We start from the raw sequence: 21,244 nt of genomic DNA on the forward strand, positions 1-21,244 counted from the left end.
AAGAAAAATATGACCATATTGCATTATAATGTGAAGTGTGTTAGAACAAAATCAGTTACAAGTTTTTGTCATGTTTGTACAACACTGCATTACTGTATTGTGCATTTCAGTTATAAAGAAAAAATACATGGACGTTTGTCAACTGGCGTTAATAAATGGCAGTTCACAATAGTAAAGGTGTCCACTCTTTGAGAGCAAAAAGTACCTAACAATAAAACTTACTCAGAATGGAAAACGTTAAGAAAATATGTAAAATTGGGAAATATACCAAACTGGGTGACTATCACATCCAGGTGATGGAGAGACGTGTTGACACCCACAGCTCCAACCAGACAGCCAAAGAAGAAAAAAAGCATTCAAAGAAAATTTAAAGAAAAAATGCTAGAAAAAGTGAAGGAAGGAAGATTGTTTAAAAATTCAAAAGAGGGTTGGAAATATTTTTATGTTATATTAATTCACACTCCTTGCAAGTTGGTGGCGGTAATGCACCGTGTTGTAGTTCGCCAACCGCGAGGCCATTAAAACCGAGTAGAAGAAGAAACAAACAAGAAGGGTTACACAGCTGACGACTGTAGGGAGATGTACTCCAACAAGCTTGGCCGTCTCATGTTCGGGTTGAAGGGCCTTAAAGTGACCTCCGCCTGCGGTGCCTTCGAGAGAACGGCGGCTAGGAGCGGATTCAGCTGGGCTGCGGTGTGTAAGCAGCGGACACTGTGGCAGCAGAGGAGCGCCTGTGCAGGGATGCACCAGACCGGGTACTTAACAGAAAACCGAGGGTGGGGGTGGTTTGATCATAGACATTAATACGTATTGATGTCTATGGGTTTGATAGCCACTTGAGCCTCTCGTGTACGGTGTCCGTGTGAAAAACAAGGTCTTCCAGTGAGCTTTCCGACGATTTTTGGTTATCCTAACGTGGACCATCAAAAAGCCGAAACTGATGGTATATATAGCAATTTAATTACATATACCACCAGTTGTCATAATCAACAACAGTTGATTGTGACTGTTGCTAGACAATATTTTCCACTGGATTATATTAACACTACCAGTGTGCACACCGCTTTTTGCCCGACGAGTCCTCCATATGGGTACCAAACTCGGACCCCTTTCACTACTCTGTTTTAGTTGTCATAAACATGCTAATGCATTTGCAAATTATTTAAAAAATTTCAATGAAAAATCTACTTAAAATGATCCCAAATACCATAGAATTTTATAGAAACAATTCATTTTTGATTATCTTGATTACAAATAGGCTGAGTGAGGAAATATCAGATAAATTTGCCTCCTCCCCCTAATGGGATGGGTGCATTAACCTCATTACTAGCTAAATTTATATGTTGATAAAAATATACATATTTTTAGACATATTATGTTCCATTTAACCAAATTCAGTTTAATTACATGGTGCCTATTCACAAACCAGTTAAAAATTCAGTTCAGTCAAATCATACATATACTCCAACTGATCTCAGTTACCAAACAATTCAGTCAAGTTCAGTTTATTATTCAACTTAGTTTAAAAAAGCCTTATATATAAGGAAACCCAGCAGATTGTTCCTGTAAAATAAATAAATCTGTTCTATATACAGATCAATGCGACACTGAGAAGTAGCAGCATTAAATTCACGCTGGTGTAAAATGAGACTCAAAAGCTACATTTAATATCTTTTTGTTTGACATGAAAATGACCACTGAACCATGTGCAGCGTTAGGTCAGCCGTCCACACCACTGTGGACCACGGTGAGGTGAAGAGGTTCCAGCTGCTGGCCAACAAGTGGTGGGATGAAGAGGGAGAGTTTGCTGCCCTTCATGCCATGAACGACCTTAGGGTGCCTTTTGTACGGTGAGAGTTTGTCAGTCTTTTGGTTTGGTTAGTTGTTTGTTTTTTGCAGACTTTTAAAAATATATATGTAGTAGATCAACATAATTGTGGAATGAAAAGAAAAATGCGTGATGTACATTTGTATTCAGCCCCTCTGAACCAGTACCGCATGGAACGGAATGAGATAAGTGTAGTGAACTCGTACATGGACTTGCTTTGTTCAAGTTCTTAAGATGTATTTGGGTTTTACACTTTGAAATACAACTAAAAAGTGTTTTGAATCTTGGGTTTCCTGCTTCTTACAGTGTGTCCGTTGATCCTTAAAAAGTCTTACATTTATGTATCTAACATGAAGGCCTTAAAATGTCTTAAATTCATTTTAAAAAAGGAAGTTGGCATTAAATATGTTAGTCAGAGGTCTTACATTTTGGCATGGCAGGACTATTTAATCTTGTACCTCTCTATCAGACAGAAGCTTGAGACATCTTTATTGCGTTCTGTAACTCGAAGCGGTTCAGGCTACCATTAACTAGCTGCTAAAATATCTTTGCTAGTTAGATAGTTTTTTTTACATCCGTCATTGGCAAGTGCAAATTTATTGCTAGTTGGGCGGACGACATTTGTTTTCTCTACTTTTGTTCTGCTTGATTGAAATACATCATCATCCCACAGCTATTCCCTCGATTTAGTTTTTTCCGTCTTGTATTCAATTCAAAGTGGCATTAACAAAAGATCCTAAAAAGTCTTAAATTGGACTTATTAGACACCATGAGTTAATTTTTATCCAGATTGAAAGAAAACTTTTCTGTTCTTCAGCAAATTTAAATGTGAGACTTTTGACGGTTCCGCCATCTTTTCAGGGATAATCTGTTGAATGCGCAGAGAGAACGTCACCCCGGACAACCGCTGGCAGGACTGAGAATCCTGGATGTGGGCTGTGGCGGAGGCCTGCTCTCAGAGGTGAAGATCTTTTTTTTTGTCTCCCCTCTCTGTTTGGGGGAGCAACACAGTGAGCACAGAGACATCGAGACACATCCTGCTCTGTAGTATCTGTCTACTTGCTGTTTTATTTATTTACTTTTTTTCTCTGTCGCATTGAAGCTTTTCATTCACGTTTCAGTGGCAGCCGACTCCAATCCGCATGTGAAAACACGCTCTCCGGTGTCGTTCCGGTTCTGCTCTCTTGTGGTCTAACTGGTCGTGGTGTGGTGGACTGGACAGCTAGTCGTCCACAGTTGCTTTCTCTGTTTGTTATTGTTGATAGGTGGACAGCCGTGTTCTGAACGGAGGACATAACCAGCTCGGTTGTGTGATCTGGGATGACAAAATCAGGCCTCCGTAGGGCACATCCTGTCATATCTATGGAGACTCGCACGCACGCCCATATAAGGTCATGTTAGGATCACAGATGTTTACTGTGTGTCAGGTTGTGTTGCCCATCAGAGTGGATCAGACATGGGGGTGTATGAATGAATGAATGAAGCCTCCTGGGCAAATATTTGCATCTCTCCACAAGAGGGCAATGTAGTCAACACCTAACATAGCTAGATTGTCTAAATAGAGAGCTGAATTCATGGGTCCACTTTTTTCTCGACAGAATATTTTATCAAAAGTTCAGAAAATATGAGATGTCTTTTTTTTTGTTTGTTTTTTTCTATCAGCAGTGGTTATTGATTTGGAACTCTCCTGAATGCTGTTATTTTTCTTCAGTCTCCTTTCTTATTGTTAAATCATGACTACTGACCTTAACTGAGATTTATGAGACAATTGTAAATATTATCACTCCAAGAGTGCTATAATGCAGAGATTTAGCATTCTAGCTAAAACTCAGGGGTGTGGCTTATTTACTTAATATAAGTGAGTCAGAGTATGTAAAACCTACAAACACAGATTGAGTGGAAGCAGCTTAATACTTTTCAGATTTTGTGGTGTTTTGTCACTAAAAAAATGCTAATATTGCTTGACAGGGCAGCAGTTATTATACGAACTCTGTTGTTTCTTAGGAATCAAAAGACTAAATCTTTGGATCAATATTAACACAGGGCCAAATTCTGGTAATAATGAATGGTTTTCTTCAATAAAATCAACAGTTTGAAACTGCGAACTGATGTTTTGTTGCTTATTTTCTTTCCCCCCTTCTCCTCCACAGCCACTGGGTCGCCTGGGAGCCACTGTATTGGGTATAGATCCAGTAGAAGACAGCGTCCGCATCGCCCAGCTGCACGCGGCTCACGACCCGGACCTCCGCGACCGGGTGTCCTACCAGGCCTGCACCCTGGAGGAGCTCTCCGGCGAAGGGGAGCCGCAGCAGCAGCCGGAGCAGGGGGTGACCCAGTTCGACGCCGTCGTGGCGTCTGAAGTGGTGGAGCATCTGGCCGACTTGGACACTTTTGCCATCTGCTGCAGTCACGTTCTGAAGGTGCGTCGTCTTTATGTTTGTCATTTCACTTCCCTAGCTGTTTACATCGCTATAGTGATACACATTCACCTGAGGGCCCAGAGTGTACATATGATGCCTTGGTTGACTTCTTATCTTAGGTAGAGCTGCAGCTAGCAATTATTTTAGTAATTGATTATTCCACCGATTATTTTGATGATTAATCGAATCTTAAAAGTTTGCCACGTTCTTCAAATTTTTCATTGAAGCTTATTTTCTACAATATTAGAAATGCAATAAAAATACAATAAATAATTTCATTCCTTTTTAAAAAAATAAAATAATCATTTTATTGCTTACAATACAAGAAAATAGAATTCCTTTAGTGTACGCTTGTTTGTAGCAAAGGAAAAGTCTATACACTAGTTAACGATTAATCAGTTACTAAATTAGTTGATTATGATTTCAGAAGACGATTAATCAGATTACTCATTTCAGTCCTAATCTCAGTTTCTTAATCTCTTTGTTCATCTGATACAAATTTTAGCTAGATTATCCTTATGAACCATAAAATAAGATTAAAAAAAATGTCTGTGTATGTATTATAAATAATGTAGGTATTTACATTAACTTTGAAATGTCAAAAAACACCTGGCAGCATTTTCCAAATCAAGCATTTGCTATACTATAGTCATCTTTCCTGTTACCTGCTTCACTTTCTCTGGCGGAATGAATCAAACATGTCTCAACGGGTGACAGAAAATACAGTAGCTTATTACATCTGTATGTTTTTGATGCATTATGATCCAGAAATGTCAAAAATTTTCTGATATAAGCCTGTGAGGTCCTCTCTCTGTGCAGCCAGGAGGCTCACTCTTCATCACCACTCTAAATAAAACCAACCTGTCGTATGCGCTGGCCATCGTCGTTGCCGAGCAGCTGCTGCACATCGTTCCCAGAGGGACACACGACTGGGAGAAGTTCATCAGCCCCGTGGAGCTGGAGCGCCTCCTGGAGTCCAGTGAGTCTCAAATATCCATAAGAGGGAAAAGTACCAACTAAGATCCCATACAGATATTAACTACTTGTCTGCATTTTACCCAAATATTTTATTCCAATTACTTTGTATGATAATTACTTTTGCCTTCCTCTTCCTTCTCAGATGGTTTCTTAGTGCAGTCTGTCCAAGGCATGCTGTACAACCCGATCTCTGGAGCCTGGAGCTGGACAAACAACACTGAAATCAACTATGCCCTCCATGCTGTCAAGCAGGACGATGAAGCTCAGGATGGCAGCAGTCCCTCTGGGGGCCACGATGAAGCTACACACAGCTGAACCACTTTGTTTAAAAAAAAAAAAAAAGAAAACAGGGATTGAGGTGTGTAGCTGGACCCTTGGTGTCCCTCAGGTCAGCTGTGAAACACCAATTAGAGACTTGAGATTATTCGAGGATTAAAGACAGACTTGGTATAGAATGACCTGTGTCATTCTATACCAAGTCTGTCTTGGTATAGACAGACTTGGTATAGTCTGTCTATAGACATTCAGGTATAGAATGTGTCATTCTATACCTGACACAGGTATAGAATGACCTGTGTCATTCTATACCATTATGTCATCATTCTATATCTCATTATGTCGTCATTAAGACATAAGATTCAATCTGTTAATGTGGTCGATATATGGAAAGAAGCTTGGTTTGGAGTAATTCTAAGACTCCTCTGTGTCAGAGCATATCGTTATTTTCATCAAATGCCATTCTGCATCAGTGAATATTTATCAAATGCATATTCCTCTATTAAAATGTACCTTTTCACTGTTATACATCTTGTAATTCAGATTTTTTTTTGTCTGTCCACTAAAAACACAGCTTCCCAGTTTCCATATATAGCTTGTAAACCCACTCAGAGGGGGAGGGGGTCGCTTCCTCTGGGATTATAATGGTCTTCTTTGGAGATATTATGTAATACAGAATGTCCCCGCAGCAGAGAATAAGTCATGTTTGCACAATGTTCTAACGACTCCAAGGACATAACTGTGACTTCCTGTTAATAAAAAATATCACTCATTCTATATCATATAAATGAACCCACAAGGCTAACAATTTGGCTGTTTTTCACGGTCTAGCCCCCAGTTGTGAAGAATAACAAAAGCTCGCGCTGTTCATGTGCACGTTTCCAGAAGGCGCGCGACTGCGCAGTTACCATAGCAGCGCTAAACGTCTTAAAGATTAAAGGTCCACAATTAGTTCTCCCATTTCGTCGTCGTCGGAGTCTGTCTCCCTGACGTGGAGGACAGCAGCGGGACATTTTGGAGTATAATGTCTTAACTATTAAGCTCCAGGGTCGTTTTCCTCGAAGTTGCCTCCATCTTCCTGTCCTCGGCATGCCCAACGAACAAATTCCCAACTCGGCTGCTCCTGCTGGAATAAGCCGTCAACATGACCGTCCTCGTTCACTTTCGAGGTTGTTCCAGAGTGAGTAGAAAACTTTGTCAGTTTCTAGTGATATTTGCTCTTACTTTATATTTTAACTTTTGTTACAGTCTAGATCTACTACAGCCTTCCTGTACTTCATGCTTCTTTGAGCATGTTTAAAAACGATGTTTAAGTATTACAAAAGGTAACACTATAGCATTTAAGTTGACAATTTCGTAAATGTAAGTAAATTATGCTTTATTGGCGTTTTTGTCGGTTACTTTTATGATATTGGGAAGTTGTTTCGATATTATCAAAGATGCACGTGACGTACGTTTATTACAAGGAGCCCGTGTTTTCACTGGGATCCTGCTGGAGGCTCGTCAGGGCGGGGTGACCCCATCAGACAATAGGAAAGCTACATCAAGGTGACAGAATTTAATACCTCCACACCGGAAATGATGTCACAATGTTGTTACAAAGTAAAAGAAGGTTTCAGAACTCTGTTACCGCTTATTGCCAGCCTTTCTTTATCTCAAACTTGTTTACTATTTGATTTTTATTATTAGTCAACACCTTATACATTAAAGAAGAATTGCAAATGCAATATGTAGCTTGGGTGAGACTCATCTTCATTGACATCTTATTTGTTTCATTTATGGTGATTTTGAAAAAGTAATTTTTGATACTGCTAAAACTTCAAATTCTCTGCATTAGTTAAATGTCAGTCAATGTGTCAGAGTAGAGTTTTGACACAAGTATTCTACTGCACACTGTATTTTTGTTGGTGTTTGGTAAAAGCAAATGTCACTTTAGCACCATACCATTAATTATTGCTTTTTTAAATTGCAAATCAAAACAATTAGGTTGTGTTTAATATTTTGTGTTAATACAGTGAAACTGTTTATTTTTAGCCACACCAGACCATGGCTAGCACAAAATATAAGATGTTGAATAAACTAATTTTTCATGTCAAACTATGGAATTTTAGTATACTTGTCAAAGTATAATTGAATTATTAGGTAAAATTGCAACCAAAAACAATTTTTTAAAATCTCACTAAATCATATAGTGAACTTCAGGAAATAAATATGTCGTTGCTGATTAAGAGTTATTAAAGTCCCCTCCCCTCAAGCACACAAACACACATAGCTTCAGCAGATTACATTTTCAACACTTAGATTTTTTTTTAACAATAATTAGGATATTTTAGAAAAACACAGCTTAATGCATCTTAAATTGGTAATTATAATGGTCTCAAATATTATGAGTTTCACTATATTAAGAGAAGTATAGTCACAGTTTATGATATTTTGGAGCGTAAAATAGCCAGCCAGTAATGGTGCGTTCACACCAAGAGCAATACGTGCATCCAAAACGCTCCAAATTCGACTCGTGTGCACTTTTGGTGCGTTCACACCAAACCCGTTTTGAGCGTCAGCGCGTCCGGTTTACAGTCGCTCAAAACGGTTTAAATCGCGCTGCGCTAGATGCTCGAAACGCGCCGCAACAACGCGAATCCACATAAACTTTGAGTGTAAATCAGAGGCGCCTGATGCTCAACAGGCGCACCATAAGACCCTTCACGCTGCGCTGGTCTACAATGCTTAGTTTTTTATTATTATTATTATTATTATTATTATTATTATTTATGTCTTAGGTTTTCAGGATATTTATTTGACAATGAGTCGATAGGAAAGTGAGTTGTGAGCATCGGGGAAGACATTCGTCAACCGGCCGGGATTCGAACCTGTTGAGGACTACGGCCTTGTACATGGGTCGCCCTGCGTCACCCCCGCGCCTTCATTAGATTTTTTATTTATTTATTTATTTTATTTTTTTGACTAACCTGCATATTTAATGAAAGGAATATTAGTAGATTGGGACATTGTGAAACTCTCGACTAACCTAAGCCGTGGCAATTATTTAGAAAAATACAACCGGAAGTAGCGCTGCTGTTTTTGTAGTATGCGCAACAATGCTTTGTAGAAGGCGCAGAGGGAGGTGAGCGGGGCGCTGAGCATCTTCCGAGGAAGAAGGAACCGCAATGTTTACTCCAGACAGCTTTTTGGATGAATAGCTAGCAGTCCCGCCGCCGCCAGGCTGTAGGGTAACCCGCTGGGCGCTTGGATGAAGCCGAACGGGGACCGCAGCTGGCAGGAAGCCGGGTGGTTGTAACCGAAGGTGGGAGGATGCACTGGGCTGCTGGCTTCGCCTCCTCCCGGCCGTGCGTGGTGGAACTGGGGCGGAATCACAGCCTGCCGCTCGGGCTGTGCGGCTCCGAGCAGCAGCAGTCTTTGTATGGCTACATCATCGCCTTTCCCCTGCAGGACTACGGCGGCATCATGTCGGCTCTGGGCTCGGAGTCCTGGTGGAAGAAGACCCTCTACATCACCGGGGGGGCCCTGCTGGCTGCTGCAGCCTACCTACTGCACGAGCTGCTCGCCATCAGGTAGGTGGGCACGCAACCTGGACTGTCGTGTTTTTATTATTCACCAGTCAGTGTTTATAATCCCATAATCGGGATTGATTGGGTTTTATAACAATGTTAAATGGTATCTCAAATAGATGGATGTTACAAGAACACTTCAGTATGGAGTCTGTTTCCTCCTACTAAGGACAAGACATGTTTGCTTGGAGAAAAAAAACAAAAACAAAAAACATTATGTCTAGAGTCATAGGTCGGTTGTGAGTGAGTGTAAACTCTGGAGCTCTGCAGTCAACCTGGCATGGAATGCATGCATTTGCAATGAATATATCTATTCATTGCAAATTCACCGCAGCTGCTTATGAAAACGACAGAGAAGACCCTCAACAAAATTTAATTTCTAACCTCTCCAATCGCAGTGGATAACACTGGACTATTGTCAGAGCAGCAATGAGTGCCTGACAGGAGAGGGATTATATATTTGGAGCAGCCCAGTGCCAGGCAGTAAGTACATCCTGTTACAGTGGCCTGATAGTTTGTGCTTTCTCTCCCTCCTCCCATCTCCTGTAAGCTGTGTTTGGAGCCGCTGCTAAATCACGTGCAGGCTGCTGATGTCGGCTATGGAGCCTGCTGGAATCATCTGTTTGTACCACGTGACGCGTTTGTTGGCAGTGGCAGCAATAAACCAGCTTAGATTACCCTGCTCACCTAAAGATACTTCCTGTGTCCTATGTCTTCTAAATGTATATATGTCTGAGGTAGTTCTTCATTTCATCTCCTCCTTTGCATGAACATAATTTCAAAGCAAAGGATGCTGACGGCGTATTTAATACTGTAATATATCAAGGTTGAAGTTTCTTAGTGTTTGGAGTGCTTTCAGCACCACAAGTGTGTGGACAGCGATTTATGAGCCACTCAAATCTGACAAATGGAGATTCAGCACCTCAGCATGCAGCATAGAGAATTGCATACAACAGTGATCATTTATTTTGTTTACTTTATAGTAAATAAACATATTGCCTTTTTTCATTCAAACTTTAGGCTAAAAGTAGGAAAAATACAGCTCAACATAACAGCTTGTAAAGCATGTTTAAAAACCTTGAAGTTTATTGGAATTTGTTTCCCCTATGATTAAATGGAGGAAACAGTCTAGAGGCTTGCTCTAATACAAACACCAGCCTGACTACAAAATGCAGGATTGCTTTTAAGACCCTCATTGAAAAACTGTAACACATTTCACAGGAAACAGTTATAAAAAAAACTGTTTTCAATTGAATCAGTAGAAAGTGATTTTTAAAAATTCCTCTCAAAAGGTACCAGACAGCCTGTATGGCTACAGGGCTACAGCTTGTTAAATGGCAATTGCAATTAAAGTGGAACAGCTGCAAAAAGGGGAACTTACAGGACAAACACAAACCTTCAGAATGTAGGACCAAAAAAAAAAAAAAAAAAAAATGAGTGCAGTTGGTTTTCAATTGTATATGACTGCACTTGTCCTGCAAATCTGATCCACAAGAGCAATGATTAACAACCAGCCGCCATTGAAAGCTTTGTCATCATTTTGCAAAAAGGACAAACAAGACAGAGTCCAACAATAGTTTGAAGTTTGCCAAAACAAATGCTGAACATAAAGTGTTTTTGTTGTTGCGAACAAACTAGGCAAAGAAGCAGTTCAAGGACAGAGAAGAGCATCTCGTGTGTGGTGCACTGCTGAGTTGGGGAGATTGTGAGGACACAGCAGCAGACAGCCCTATGTTACACAAATCAATAACTAAAGAGAGGTCAGTCTGCACACAGACCAGATTCTGGGAACTGTTCCATGATGTTGAAATGCCACTGATGTAATTCAGCTAAAGTAAAAAAAATAAAATAAAATACGAATCTTTGTGACATAGAAATTAGCTTTTAATTTTGAATTCTGTGATAATACAATAACAGAACAGATGGTCAGAAACATGACTCAATATTTGCTAGAAACATGTCTCACTGAAAAGCCAAGCATGGGCCATTGGCCATCCCTGGAATAGAATACTTTCCAGCAATGATGTCATTCCATTGCAAACACATGTAAACAATGGTAATACTAAAAATACAAAAAATAGAAATTGAAAACTACAATTGTAGTTAAAAGTTAAATAAAAAACAAGATTGCATTGAGCTAAACACAAAATGACTGTTTTTAAAACTGCAATTTGGAATCTAATTGATAAGAACGGCAAAAAGGGACAAAACTCTCCATGTATACTTGGAAAAATACTACTACATTTTTAAAATATATTTATTTTAGAATTTAGCTCAAGTCTGTGTATCACAACCAAAATAAATGTTAATCAGTGAAGAAATCATCAAATTTCCAAGTAAATGTATTTCTAAAGGTGCAGTTGTATTAGATATAGGAAAAACTCCACTGGGAAAAAGTATTGAGCATGTGAAGTAACGGGGTTATGAGGGTGCAAGGAATGCCATGACACCAGCTGAAATCCATCCGTAATTAGAAAGCAGTCATGACCCAGCAGTCTGATTACCACGATGTCGCACAAAAAACTTTTTATAATTGGCAAAAATAATGAGTTCTCTCAAGACCTTTGGAACCTAAACAGTTATTACACTGGTTAAAGAACACTTTCTAAACTACTAAGTTGTCCAAGAGCCAAGGACTATTTGTGAAGAGCTTCAGAAAGACCTGGAATTAGAGAAGGCAATCAACTACTGATCAGATGAGACCAAAATTGATTGGATTCCACATTACGCTCCTTGTTCAGAGGTCAAAAGTTTAGGTAATAATGTCTTCTAGGAACTGTAATTGGTTTTTCTTCTATTTTTTTGTTCAATGCCAGCTGGCGAATAGCTTAATGGAGCATTACCGCCATCAACTGGTAAGAAGTGTGGATCAAATGATGGTAAAAAAAAAAAAAGAAGAAAATCCTCATTGCTTCTCCTTTACATCCTCATCATTACTGTGATTTGTCACAGTTTTTCACCATACTGGACACTTTACCATGTCATTTATTTGATATTATTGTGGATGCTAAACTGTCAGCAATTCACTGTGATTGACTGCTAGTATAACATTTTTTTAACCCCTTTGTGCTAACACAGTGTAACACAGTGTAACCTTTGTGTTTTTACTCAAGGTCGTTATTTCTATAAAATCTAAAACAAGCCCTTGCCTGCTTTTATCTTGCCTTGCATACCAAAGCTATTTCCTCTACTGCGTTTTATTACTTCAGCTTTAAGAAAAATTGAGAAGTCGTCCTGTTGGAGGAACTAAATTAACAGTTGCTTGATTGAATATTGTGATGTGAGCAGGAAAATGAGGGAAAATGTAACTGATTTCTCCTTTTCCCCCTCATGAAGTTTTCTTCTTCTTACAAATGAGCACACCACTAAGTGTTTCCAGGCTGCAGGTCTCAGATCAGATCATTATGTTTGCTCTGAGCTGGGGGAGAATGACTCATTTACTTTCCACATTCAAGTCCTTCACAAGCCCTTGATACTGCTCAGCTGATACACTGGAGCAGGACATTGGCATATCAGCTGTATTTTCAAGCTAGCTTAAAATACCTATCGCTCCATGACCCTCCATGAATAAATTAACTCCTAGAGTGCTGAACATCTCAGACTGAAAACTCAGAGACCTCTCTGTGTAAAACGTAAACCAGGTGACAAAATATATTCGTACAAATCAATTCATTGAAAGAAACTGTCATTTTATTAACAATGAGCTCAAAATAATTGATTAAATAGAATAAAAATTAACTTTATTAAATGCATACTTTTATTTATTTGTGTTCTGCCTCTCTCTGTGTGTAGGAAGGAGCAGGAGTTGGATTCTAAAGATGCCATCATCCTCCATCAGTTCTCCAGACCAAAGAATGGCATCCCCAGCCTCTCCCCTTTCTGCCTCAAAATAGAGACATACCTGCGCATGTTGGATCTGCCTTACCAGGTAACACAGACTCTCCACAGTTGCTGTATTTTTTCATCCTTAGAGAAAGTGATTTCAAAATAAAGCCTGTGTACCAATGACAAAGGACTAAATATACCTGAGTACATCTTTTTTTGTTTGTTTGTTTTTATCACCTGCAGAACTACTTTGATGGGAAGCTGTCACCGCAGGGAAAGATGCCGTGGATCGAGTACAACCATGAGCAGGTGTCGGGGTCAGAGTTCATCGTAGACTTTCTGGAGGAGAAACTGGGGGTCAACTTGAACAAGAACCTGACCCCACAAGAAATAGCCATGTCCAGAGCAGTCACCAAGATGGTCGAGGAGCACCTCTACTGGTAAGGGGGTGACCCACAGAAACGCTTACAGAACATTCTCTTAGACAGTTTGAGATTATTTGAGCAACAAGAAATCTTTCGTTCTTCCTCGGTTATGTAAGCTTTTTGCCACTGAATACAAACATATGTATATTTTCCACTCTGGAGACAATAGACAAAACATCTACTGAAATTTATTAACAGTGTGGAGACTTGGTACATTATGAAAGACTGGATGTATAACAGCTTGGTACAAACTTAGATCACATTATTTTAGCTACATAATGTCCACTTTGTCATTCTGATAAAAAAAAATAGGCTTGTTCCCTGACTAGCCTTCTAGCTTTACTTAAGGATAATACTCTTCATTTTTCTATGGGCTGATCCGGCCCTGAAGGTTCCTGATTTGATGGCATGTTGAGTCACACCAGATCGGCTGGAACAAACGCAGGCTATTTCTGCTTCTAGTAAATTGTTTTCACCCCTCTTCCAACACACACACAGGTTGTTTTCCATTACCTAAAAGCTGTATCCATCTTCCACCTCTCATCCCCTACACGCACGCACGCACGCACGCACGCGCACACACACACACACACACACACACACTGCTTTAACCTCCTTTTTCATTTCCATTACTTTGATAAGATCAGGACACAGCATCCAGAAAAATCTTGTTTTAACCCTACACTCAGTGGATTCCTCATAGCATTAGCTGAGGTCAGTCTTGTAACCCACATCTTCCTCCACTCCTTCCTCCCCCCTGACTGCTTTCTGTGCCACTACATCCACCTGCCACATTTAGACCCACATTTAGACCTGTGGACTGAATTATTGATGAAGGGCACTGTGACAGCTTGTTGCTAGTTACGTGATGAGATGCATGCAAGCATCTGCGGGCTGTTTCCTGAGCCCCAGAGGCTGCAGCTCGCATGTTGCTCTTAAATACCACACAACCGCCGCTGGGTTTTTTTATTATTAGTATGTGTTTTATGGAAGGTAACCATATACTGGAAGCCTTTTTAGAAAGCAGTCGCTTTAGGCGACTGTATATTCTAGCCAATGTCTCACTTATCGAACAGTTTTTATTTTTATTTTAACAAAGCTGCGTCTGTCTTTGGGATATCAGATACAAGCGTCAGTGTGCAGTCAAGACATGATACTGCCCAGAGTCTTTGATTGAATTTGTGTCAAGGAACCAGTTATACACATTATATTGAAGGAGTCCTGCAGGACATTTGGAGTTCTTCCATCTCCTTACAAAAGGGACTTTGACATCAGGCTTCAGATTTTGTAGATGAACTGATGGGATGAAGCTCATCATAGTATGAGATCGTTTAAGAGACTTCAAAGATCTGACTGGAGATGTACCAACCAGAGATTTTGAGTTGATTCCTGATTTATGTTTCTCTGTAAAACTTTGACCTCTTATTGCTCATTGCAGATTCTCTGAAAGAGCTAAAATAATAATTAGCGTTAGAAATATTTGTTTTTCTACCATTTCTGACATTAATGTAATTATTTACTTTAGGTGGTGAGGTGACATTTTAGCATGTTGCTTGTATGAAACAAATACACAATTATTATGAGTTTAAATTCAAAGGTAACTTTAGCATCCAATATTAGCACTTAACATGATTACCGTGGTAGCTACTACTAACGGTAAACATCAGTCATTTTTATGAAAAAGCTACGTGAAAATAACCACCAAAGTCTCACTCTGTTTTAATAGCCTGGTTAACAGGTGCTTTTCTTTTTTTCAGTGTGACCTGGTAGCGTTCACATATGGCGAGTTTACTGATTAAAAAAAATCATACATTGTAACTTTGACCAGCCACTCACTGGTCAGGTTCAGTCAAGCAAAAAAAAAAAAACAACTGTTTTATAATAAATATTGAGTTTTCGGTGAGCAAAGTAACTAAAACATCAAGCATGCACACAGAGCTTGATCTAAAAATGGAGAAAAATCAATGTATCAAATAGGATATAAGCACTAAAAAGCAGTCATTCTTTTAATAGTTTTGTCAATGTAGCTCTGTAATAGGCACAAAAATCTAGGTGGCGTTATAGAGGACTATATAGTTGGAGAACTGAGTTAGAGCTGTTTATTCTTACACACATACAACACAGTTTATAGTAATGGTGCTATGAGACAAATTCTAATTTAAAATCAGGATAATCGATGGATTTTTTTAGTGCAACTTGTTTGGTTTCCTCTTCTTTAAGAGAAGATGATAAGCTGCAATGTGAAGATGTTTTTGTTTAAAAAATTTTCTCCTCAGTAAAATGTTAATATTAAGTTTGTCACCCGTTGTCACTTTTTTTTTTTGCCATCTTGCAGCTTGGCCTCAAGTACATAACAAGTAGCAGGCAGGATACGGAGCTGATAAGATGAAGCGAGCTGGCAGGCAGCAGAGAGAAATGTGACTGATAGTGGTGCACTTCTTTTAATTAGACTGAACTTTGTGTAGACACAGAGGCAGGATCTGAGCCTTCGGTTAAAGTACACTGAAACTGAAAAAACTCTCTGCAGTTTTTCCATCAGAGCTGCACAAAATTAGCAAACACCACACTGCATTATTATTACTGTATCAAATCTATCGGAGTAACTCCCATAAAATAAAAAGTCAAATCTCACCCAAAGTTTCATGCATTCTTCTTTTTAAAAAAAAGTTGCACATTTAAATCTGTTTTCATAGGGCTGGACGATTTGGCTTAATAAAATATAATTATATCAGTATTTCACATCAGTCGATATTGATAATTATTGATTAGTTTTTGGTTTTAAATATCTGAAATACGTCCAAACTGGTGGTGTGACCTTTCCTGTTTTATCCAGTTTCCTCTAGAGCCGTTGTAATAATTTTCTCCTCTCACTCCACACCTTTGTTTTTTTTATTATTAAGTAGTTATGGGGTATGGTGGGGAAACTGCAATCGGTGCACCTTTAATATTAGATGCGCATGATTTGCCAAATCCAGCAGTGAGAAGCGAACATTGTGAGATTTAAGATAAATTGTAAATTAACCCTGTTTGGGCATGCATCAAAAGCCATCAACAACTACCTTCCTGCTATGTTAAGACACTTAACACTTATTCTTCTGCAAACATATTATTAGAAGTACATTTAAGAAATACTAAATCTGAGATAAAAAATAAAAAGAATTGAATTCATCTAGGGGATAGTTCTAATAGAGATTACAACATCATCCTCAGCCTTTTGTTCAACGTTTTTAAAGAAAATTACTGGTGGAATTCTTTATCTTAACATGAGATTCCTATTACTGCAGTGAACTCAAAGTTGAGGCAAAGCAATTTTTAATTCTCATTAATATTTTTTAACTGTATTTACTCCATGTGTTCCCTTAGGACAATAGCATACTGCCAGTGGGTGGACAACGTGGAAGAAACCCAGAAGCTGCTGGCGATGAACGGTCCTCTGAGTGACACGCTGAAGTGGCTGCTGAGCAACCTGAACGGCAGCATGGTGCGCAGAGAGATGTACGGCCACGGCATCGGCCGTTTCTCCAAAGAGGAGGTCTACATGCTGATGGAGAAGGACATGAGGACGCTGGCCACTCTGCTGGGTAGGAGCAGGAAAGCATCAGCTCATTTATCATCAGCATCATCATGATCAGTGGGAGAGAAGTTGGCTGGAAAGTAACTGGCCCAATCCTTAATTAGGATAAAGATAAAACGGTGACATGTGATGACGTGATTTTATGGCAGTGGAGCAGCTGAGCTCATGCTGTAAAATCTCTGCATTTAACGCATCTGTTGTTTTCTCATGTAGGAGATAAGAAATACTTTATGGGCTCCAAGATGTCAACGTTAGACGCCACAGTGTTCGGCCATCTGGCTCAGGCTATGTGGACTCTACCCGGGACCCGGCCAGAGCAACTCATCAAAGGTTGGAGTCCTTTCAGCACCTTTTCACATTTTGTCGCATTGCAACCACAAACTTCAGTTGTATTTTATCGCGATTCTTTTTAGATAATAGATGGTTTTACAAATAAAAAATCTAAGTTTGGCCTGCATTTGCATCTGCTCCACTGAGTCAGCTGAAAGGGAGAGCTTTTGGGAAAAGCAAATTTAAATTCTTGCCAAAGTTCTTTAAATTAGATTTGGGCTTGGCTGCTGTCAGACATGAATACGCTTTGATCTAACCCACCGGGGTGAAACTGCAGCCCTCAGATGGATTTGAGATGTGCCACTGTTCCAACTCACCTTAATCTGTCATTAAGTAGAACTTAACTCTGTAGAACTTGATTGTAAATTACTTTGTGTTGGCTTATTACATAAAATTGGTTATAAGTTTATATCCCGATACAGTATAGGGGTACAAATACTTTATAGGGGTAAAAAGTATATCACTACTTGTGTCAAAGTAGGTCAACTAAAAGGTTTTTGATAGATAAATGGTCATCAAGACAAACGTGTATGAATATATATATCAGTCATTATCATTCAGGACCAGTGTTTCACCTTTTCCACCACAAGTTAAGTTTAAATAAGTATTGATTCATACCAATCAGAAAAAAATATATGAATTTAGAACTTTAGCTTTTAAATTTGATACGCACATAATAAAACCTAATGAGGGCAATGTTACACAAATGTTATAAATACCATTAAAAAAATAACGTTCTGAGATTTTAGTCAGGAAAAGTGTGAAATTTGGAAATGAAAAACTTGTGGGAACCCTTTCAGTAGGATCTGTCAACCAGAGACTCCAAGATCTGATAAAACAGCTTCAATATTTACAGCTTATTCCAGAGTAAAACACATATAAAAGGTTCACACAGATTCACCACCTGTTTAAACTTATTTTTTTATTTTTTTATTTTTAAACAAAACATAAATAATGCTTTGTTCTGGATGTTTTGTTCCGAGTTTTGTCTTTTAGTCTAATCAAACCTCTGTTATGTAAGCCAGTGTCTCAGAGTATTGCACATGTAAACTTATCCTCCGAATTGGATTGATTTGCTCTAATAATCCATACAACTACAAAAGTGGCCAATTGAGATAGCTATTTGAAAGGTAAAGATAAAATGAGGTTATGCAGGAGGTTTTCTACAACGTTAGAAAATCCTGAGGAATAGTTAATGATGTTTTACTTTTGACCACAAGATGGCAGTGGTCTTTTGCTCAACAAAAGAAGTTTCTAGCACTTTGGTGTTTAATCCTTAAACTCATCTGGTAGGAGAATAATAAATCACTTTTTCTAATTAGAATATGACAAAAAACACTAAAATAGGTCTCCGTCACAGGGGCAATCCTTTCTCCTAATGATGAGAGAAACAAAACTTTTACAACCAGATCTTTAAAAAAACAATAAACTTGACGGGAATCTCTAAAATGATCTCTCTACAGATACAGAAGTTTAAGGATCAGTATAACAATCGGAGTTCATGGAGAGCTTCTGTGAGCATCAATTTTCAAGGCTTGACACAGATTCCCAGTTTGTTTTAGGTCTGAACTTTGACTGGGCCATCTTAACATGTAAATATGCTTTGATCTGGAAAGTGAAACTCTGCCCCAGTCTTGTCTTCTTGTTTTCTGTGACATGTTTCCATCCAGAATCAAACAATAGAGCAGAAATAAACCACACGTCCATACCTTTAAAAAAAAAAAAAGCAGCAGTCACTTGGTCAAAAAAAATCACCCAGAGGAACAAGCGACTGAATGCAGTAACATTCCAGTTCCGGAATTATTTATTGTGCCAGGATGTGGTACCAAGATCAACTTATTGCCAAAAACAGCAGGGTGGTTTTTTTAAGTGCTTGGGCTGTTTTTAGAAGCAGTTGAGACACAACTTGAAGTACAAAATCATGTAAAATGTGAATTTTGCATAATACATCCCCTTTAACAGTTGTGAAAAGAACAAGACAAAAGTCCTTAAACCAGAGTTTTTAACTCTTGCTCTGAAACGCCATGTCTGTGGTTAATGTCTTCTCAGGAGAGCTGATCAACCTGGCCATGTTCTGTGAGCGGATGCGAAGGAAGTTCTGGCCTGAGTGGTTCGTGGAGGTGGAGGACCTTTTTTACGACGGAGACAGTGAGAGCAGCAGCAGTAGCACACCTGCAGGCCTGCTGGACTTTGGCCTGTTCTCTAGGACTGACACTCTGGATGACAGTGACAGTGGCAGCCAGTCCACCAGACACACACACACACCTTCCCCCGAGTCGGATCACTCGCTTTTTGACTCGGACGTGGGGACGGGCTCTGAAAATGACATTCAGCTCAAAGAGGAGATGATGCCAGACCTGGAGGTTTGAGTTGTGACCAGTAAGAGCGGGACTTAACAGGAAAGCGGAATAGCGGATGCGGCAGGCAGCTACAGCCAGCTACAACCTGTCCAGATGACGCTTTGCACATCTGGAGAAACTAGTCCAGTGTCTGCACTCGCTAATTCCAACTTCCCCCAACAGACTGGGTGTTTATATGCAGAGGATACAAAGTAAACCTCATAATAGCGTACCCATTCGTCCCCTTCCTTACCATCCGAACTGTCGCGTTGGCAGTTCTTCTTTGCCTTATTTGTCTCGTCCTCAGATCCAGAAGTCGCCGGCGCAAAAGTTACACAAACCAAACGTCGTATCTCATGAGAAGCGCGGCGACGGAGGAGGAAGTGTTGCAGACGTGACAGGTGGCACTTCACTTGCTACGAGATGATGCAACTAATCACCACTCTGCCATGTGTCAAAAACGCGTAAATCCATTCCAACAGGTGCAGATTGATCATGTGGCTCAAAAGGGAACAGCTGCCGTGTCTCTACTGTTTACCATCCGTGTGCTGAATAGTAAACACAGACAACAGTGAGTGCCACTTCTTGTCCATCACAGATCCTAGTGTCATTTCCTTTATGCTGCTGTGTATTGTGGAAATCTGATTAAAGACTGGGGAAGGAGGCCTATGACTTCATCATCTCTAACCCAGGTCTAGTTGCAGGTTTATTGGATTGAGAGCAGAAGAAAGAATTTGTGCCTGTATCAGTTACCAGATTTCATATTGAGTAATTATTTACATGCACTTTATGTTTAAGCTTCAATTTTATTCATTTATTTATTATAATTTCAGCTCACCTCATGTGTCAGAGCCATATTCGACCACTAGATGGCAGCATGAGACATCCCTTTTGCCCTTCCTTTGCTGTAACACAGAGCAGACCTCTGCAGGAGATATGAGTCATTTACTGCTACAAACAAAGTATTTGTCCTTCATTCCTGACATTGTAATTCCTATTCATTGGTGACTTGTCATACAGCGTGTAGGTGTTGTGTGTGGGTGCATGCGTAACTGCAAACTGAAACTGAGCACACAGCAACAAATCAGCCTTAGTGCTCAGAATATTTATAAAGTGGTGACATTAGTCATTTTTTTTTGTTCTATCATAATTTATTAACAGTGCCATTTGATTTTTTTTCTAATGAGTTTATGTTTACAAATATATATTTTTTATTATGTTTTTTTTCTTATTGTTGTCAGAGATATATTATTTTTGCAATAAGGGATTTTTTTTTCACTTTATGTTAAAGGAAAGTCTGCTGTGAAGGCCAAAAAGAGATGATGTGATTAATGTAACATGGGAAACTAATGAGGTCCTGGTAATGATTATTCAGTGAGGGAGAATGCATCGCTCCTGTTAGCTGTGTGGATGTGAATGTTATCCTGCGTGAATGTCATCAGTGAGACCATGCATGAAAAACTCTTTATGGACTGAGACAGGATTTCAAACCAAAACTAGCTAGATGAGAAATGTCTGAGTAAAAACATGGACCAGAAGTATCTGGGGAGCTTTCAGGTGGAAGAGCTCAAAATGGCAACGTGATGGATGTAAAGATGATTACACAACATGAAACTAATAGTAGACATGTGGATACATTTGTTGCTACTGCCGGTAAAGATACGTGAATAGCCTTAAAGT

At 39.3% G+C, this 21,244-nt stretch overlaps 2 protein-coding genes and 1 long non-coding RNA gene across 5 annotated transcripts; 2 read left to right on the forward strand and 1 right to left on the reverse strand.

The window, feature by feature from the left end:
• The first annotated feature begins 486 nt into the window (after positions 1-486).
• coq3 (coenzyme Q3 methyltransferase) lies at positions 487-5,568 on the forward strand. Its single transcript, XM_007567456.2, has 6 exons — positions 487-755; positions 1,713-1,850; positions 2,690-2,789; positions 3,979-4,248; positions 5,068-5,227; positions 5,369-5,568. The coding sequence occupies exons 1-6, from the start codon at positions 580-582 to the stop codon at positions 5,539-5,541; spliced, it is 1,017 nt and encodes a 338-aa protein (XP_007567518.1). The 5' UTR covers positions 487-579; the 3' UTR covers positions 5,542-5,568.
• Position 5,569: 1 nt separating this feature from the next.
• LOC107832998 (uncharacterized) lies at positions 5,570-5,879 on the reverse strand. The gene is made up of 2 exons (XR_001658715.1): positions 5,799-5,879; positions 5,570-5,685 (listed from the first exon to the last, which is right to left on the reverse strand). It is a non-coding gene; the product is annotated as an uncharacterized LOC107832998 (long non-coding RNA).
• A 694-nt stretch (positions 5,880-6,573) lies between these two features.
• faxcb (failed axon connections homolog, metaxin like GST domain containing b) lies at positions 6,574-20,228 on the forward strand. Of its 3 annotated transcripts, XM_016681380.1 has the most exons (8): positions 6,574-6,682; positions 8,953-9,074; positions 10,710-10,831; positions 12,864-12,999; positions 13,140-13,336; positions 16,685-16,902; positions 17,109-17,225; positions 19,275-20,228. In XM_016681380.1, the coding sequence occupies exons 1-8, from the start codon at positions 6,592-6,594 to the stop codon at positions 19,592-19,594; spliced, it is 1,323 nt and encodes a 440-aa protein (XP_016536866.1). In that variant the 5' UTR covers positions 6,574-6,591; the 3' UTR covers positions 19,595-20,228. The 3 variants fall into 3 exon arrangements, with proteins under 3 accessions (XP_016536866.1, XP_016536922.1, XP_007567788.1); XM_016681436.1 differs by lacking the exon at positions 10,710-10,831 and having other exon boundaries at positions 6,576-6,682; XM_007567726.2 differs by lacking the exons at positions 6,574-6,682; positions 10,710-10,831 and having other exon boundaries at positions 8,589-9,074.
• Positions 20,229-21,244: the final 1,016 nt, after the last annotated feature.

The sequence above is a fragment of the Poecilia formosa genome, unplaced genomic scaffold, assembly GCF_000485575.1.
Source record: "Poecilia formosa unplaced genomic scaffold, Poecilia_formosa-5.1.2 Scaffold0, whole genome shotgun sequence".
Lineage (NCBI taxonomy): Eukaryota > Metazoa > Chordata > Actinopteri > Cyprinodontiformes > Poeciliidae > Poecilia > Poecilia formosa.

What these genes read in the sequence shown, in the direction of transcription:
- coq3 (XM_007567456.2), top strand. Translation starts at nt 580, where the DNA reads ATGTACTCCAACAAGCTTGGCCGTCTCATGTTCGGGTTGAAGGGCCTT. An exon ending in GCAGGGATGCACCAGACCGG is followed by an intron (nt 756 to 1,712) that starts GTACTTAACAGA and finishes AACCATGTGCAG; the next exon opens with CGTTAGGTCAGCCGTCCACA. An exon ending in GCGGAGGCCTGCTCTCAGAG is followed by an intron (nt 2,790 to 3,978) that starts GTGAAGATCTTT and finishes TCTCCTCCACAG; the next exon opens with CCACTGGGTCGCCTGGGAGC.
- faxcb (XM_016681380.1), top strand. Translation starts at nt 6,592, where the DNA reads ATGCCCAACGAACAAATTCCCAACTCGGCTGCTCCTGCTGGAATAAGC. An exon ending in TGTTGGATCTGCCTTACCAG is followed by an intron (nt 13,000 to 13,139) that starts GTAACACAGACT and finishes TATCACCTGCAG; the next exon opens with AACTACTTTGATGGGAAGCT. An exon ending in GCCAGAGCAACTCATCAAAG is followed by an intron (nt 17,226 to 19,274) that starts GTTGGAGTCCTT and finishes ATGTCTTCTCAG; the next exon opens with GAGAGCTGATCAACCTGGCC.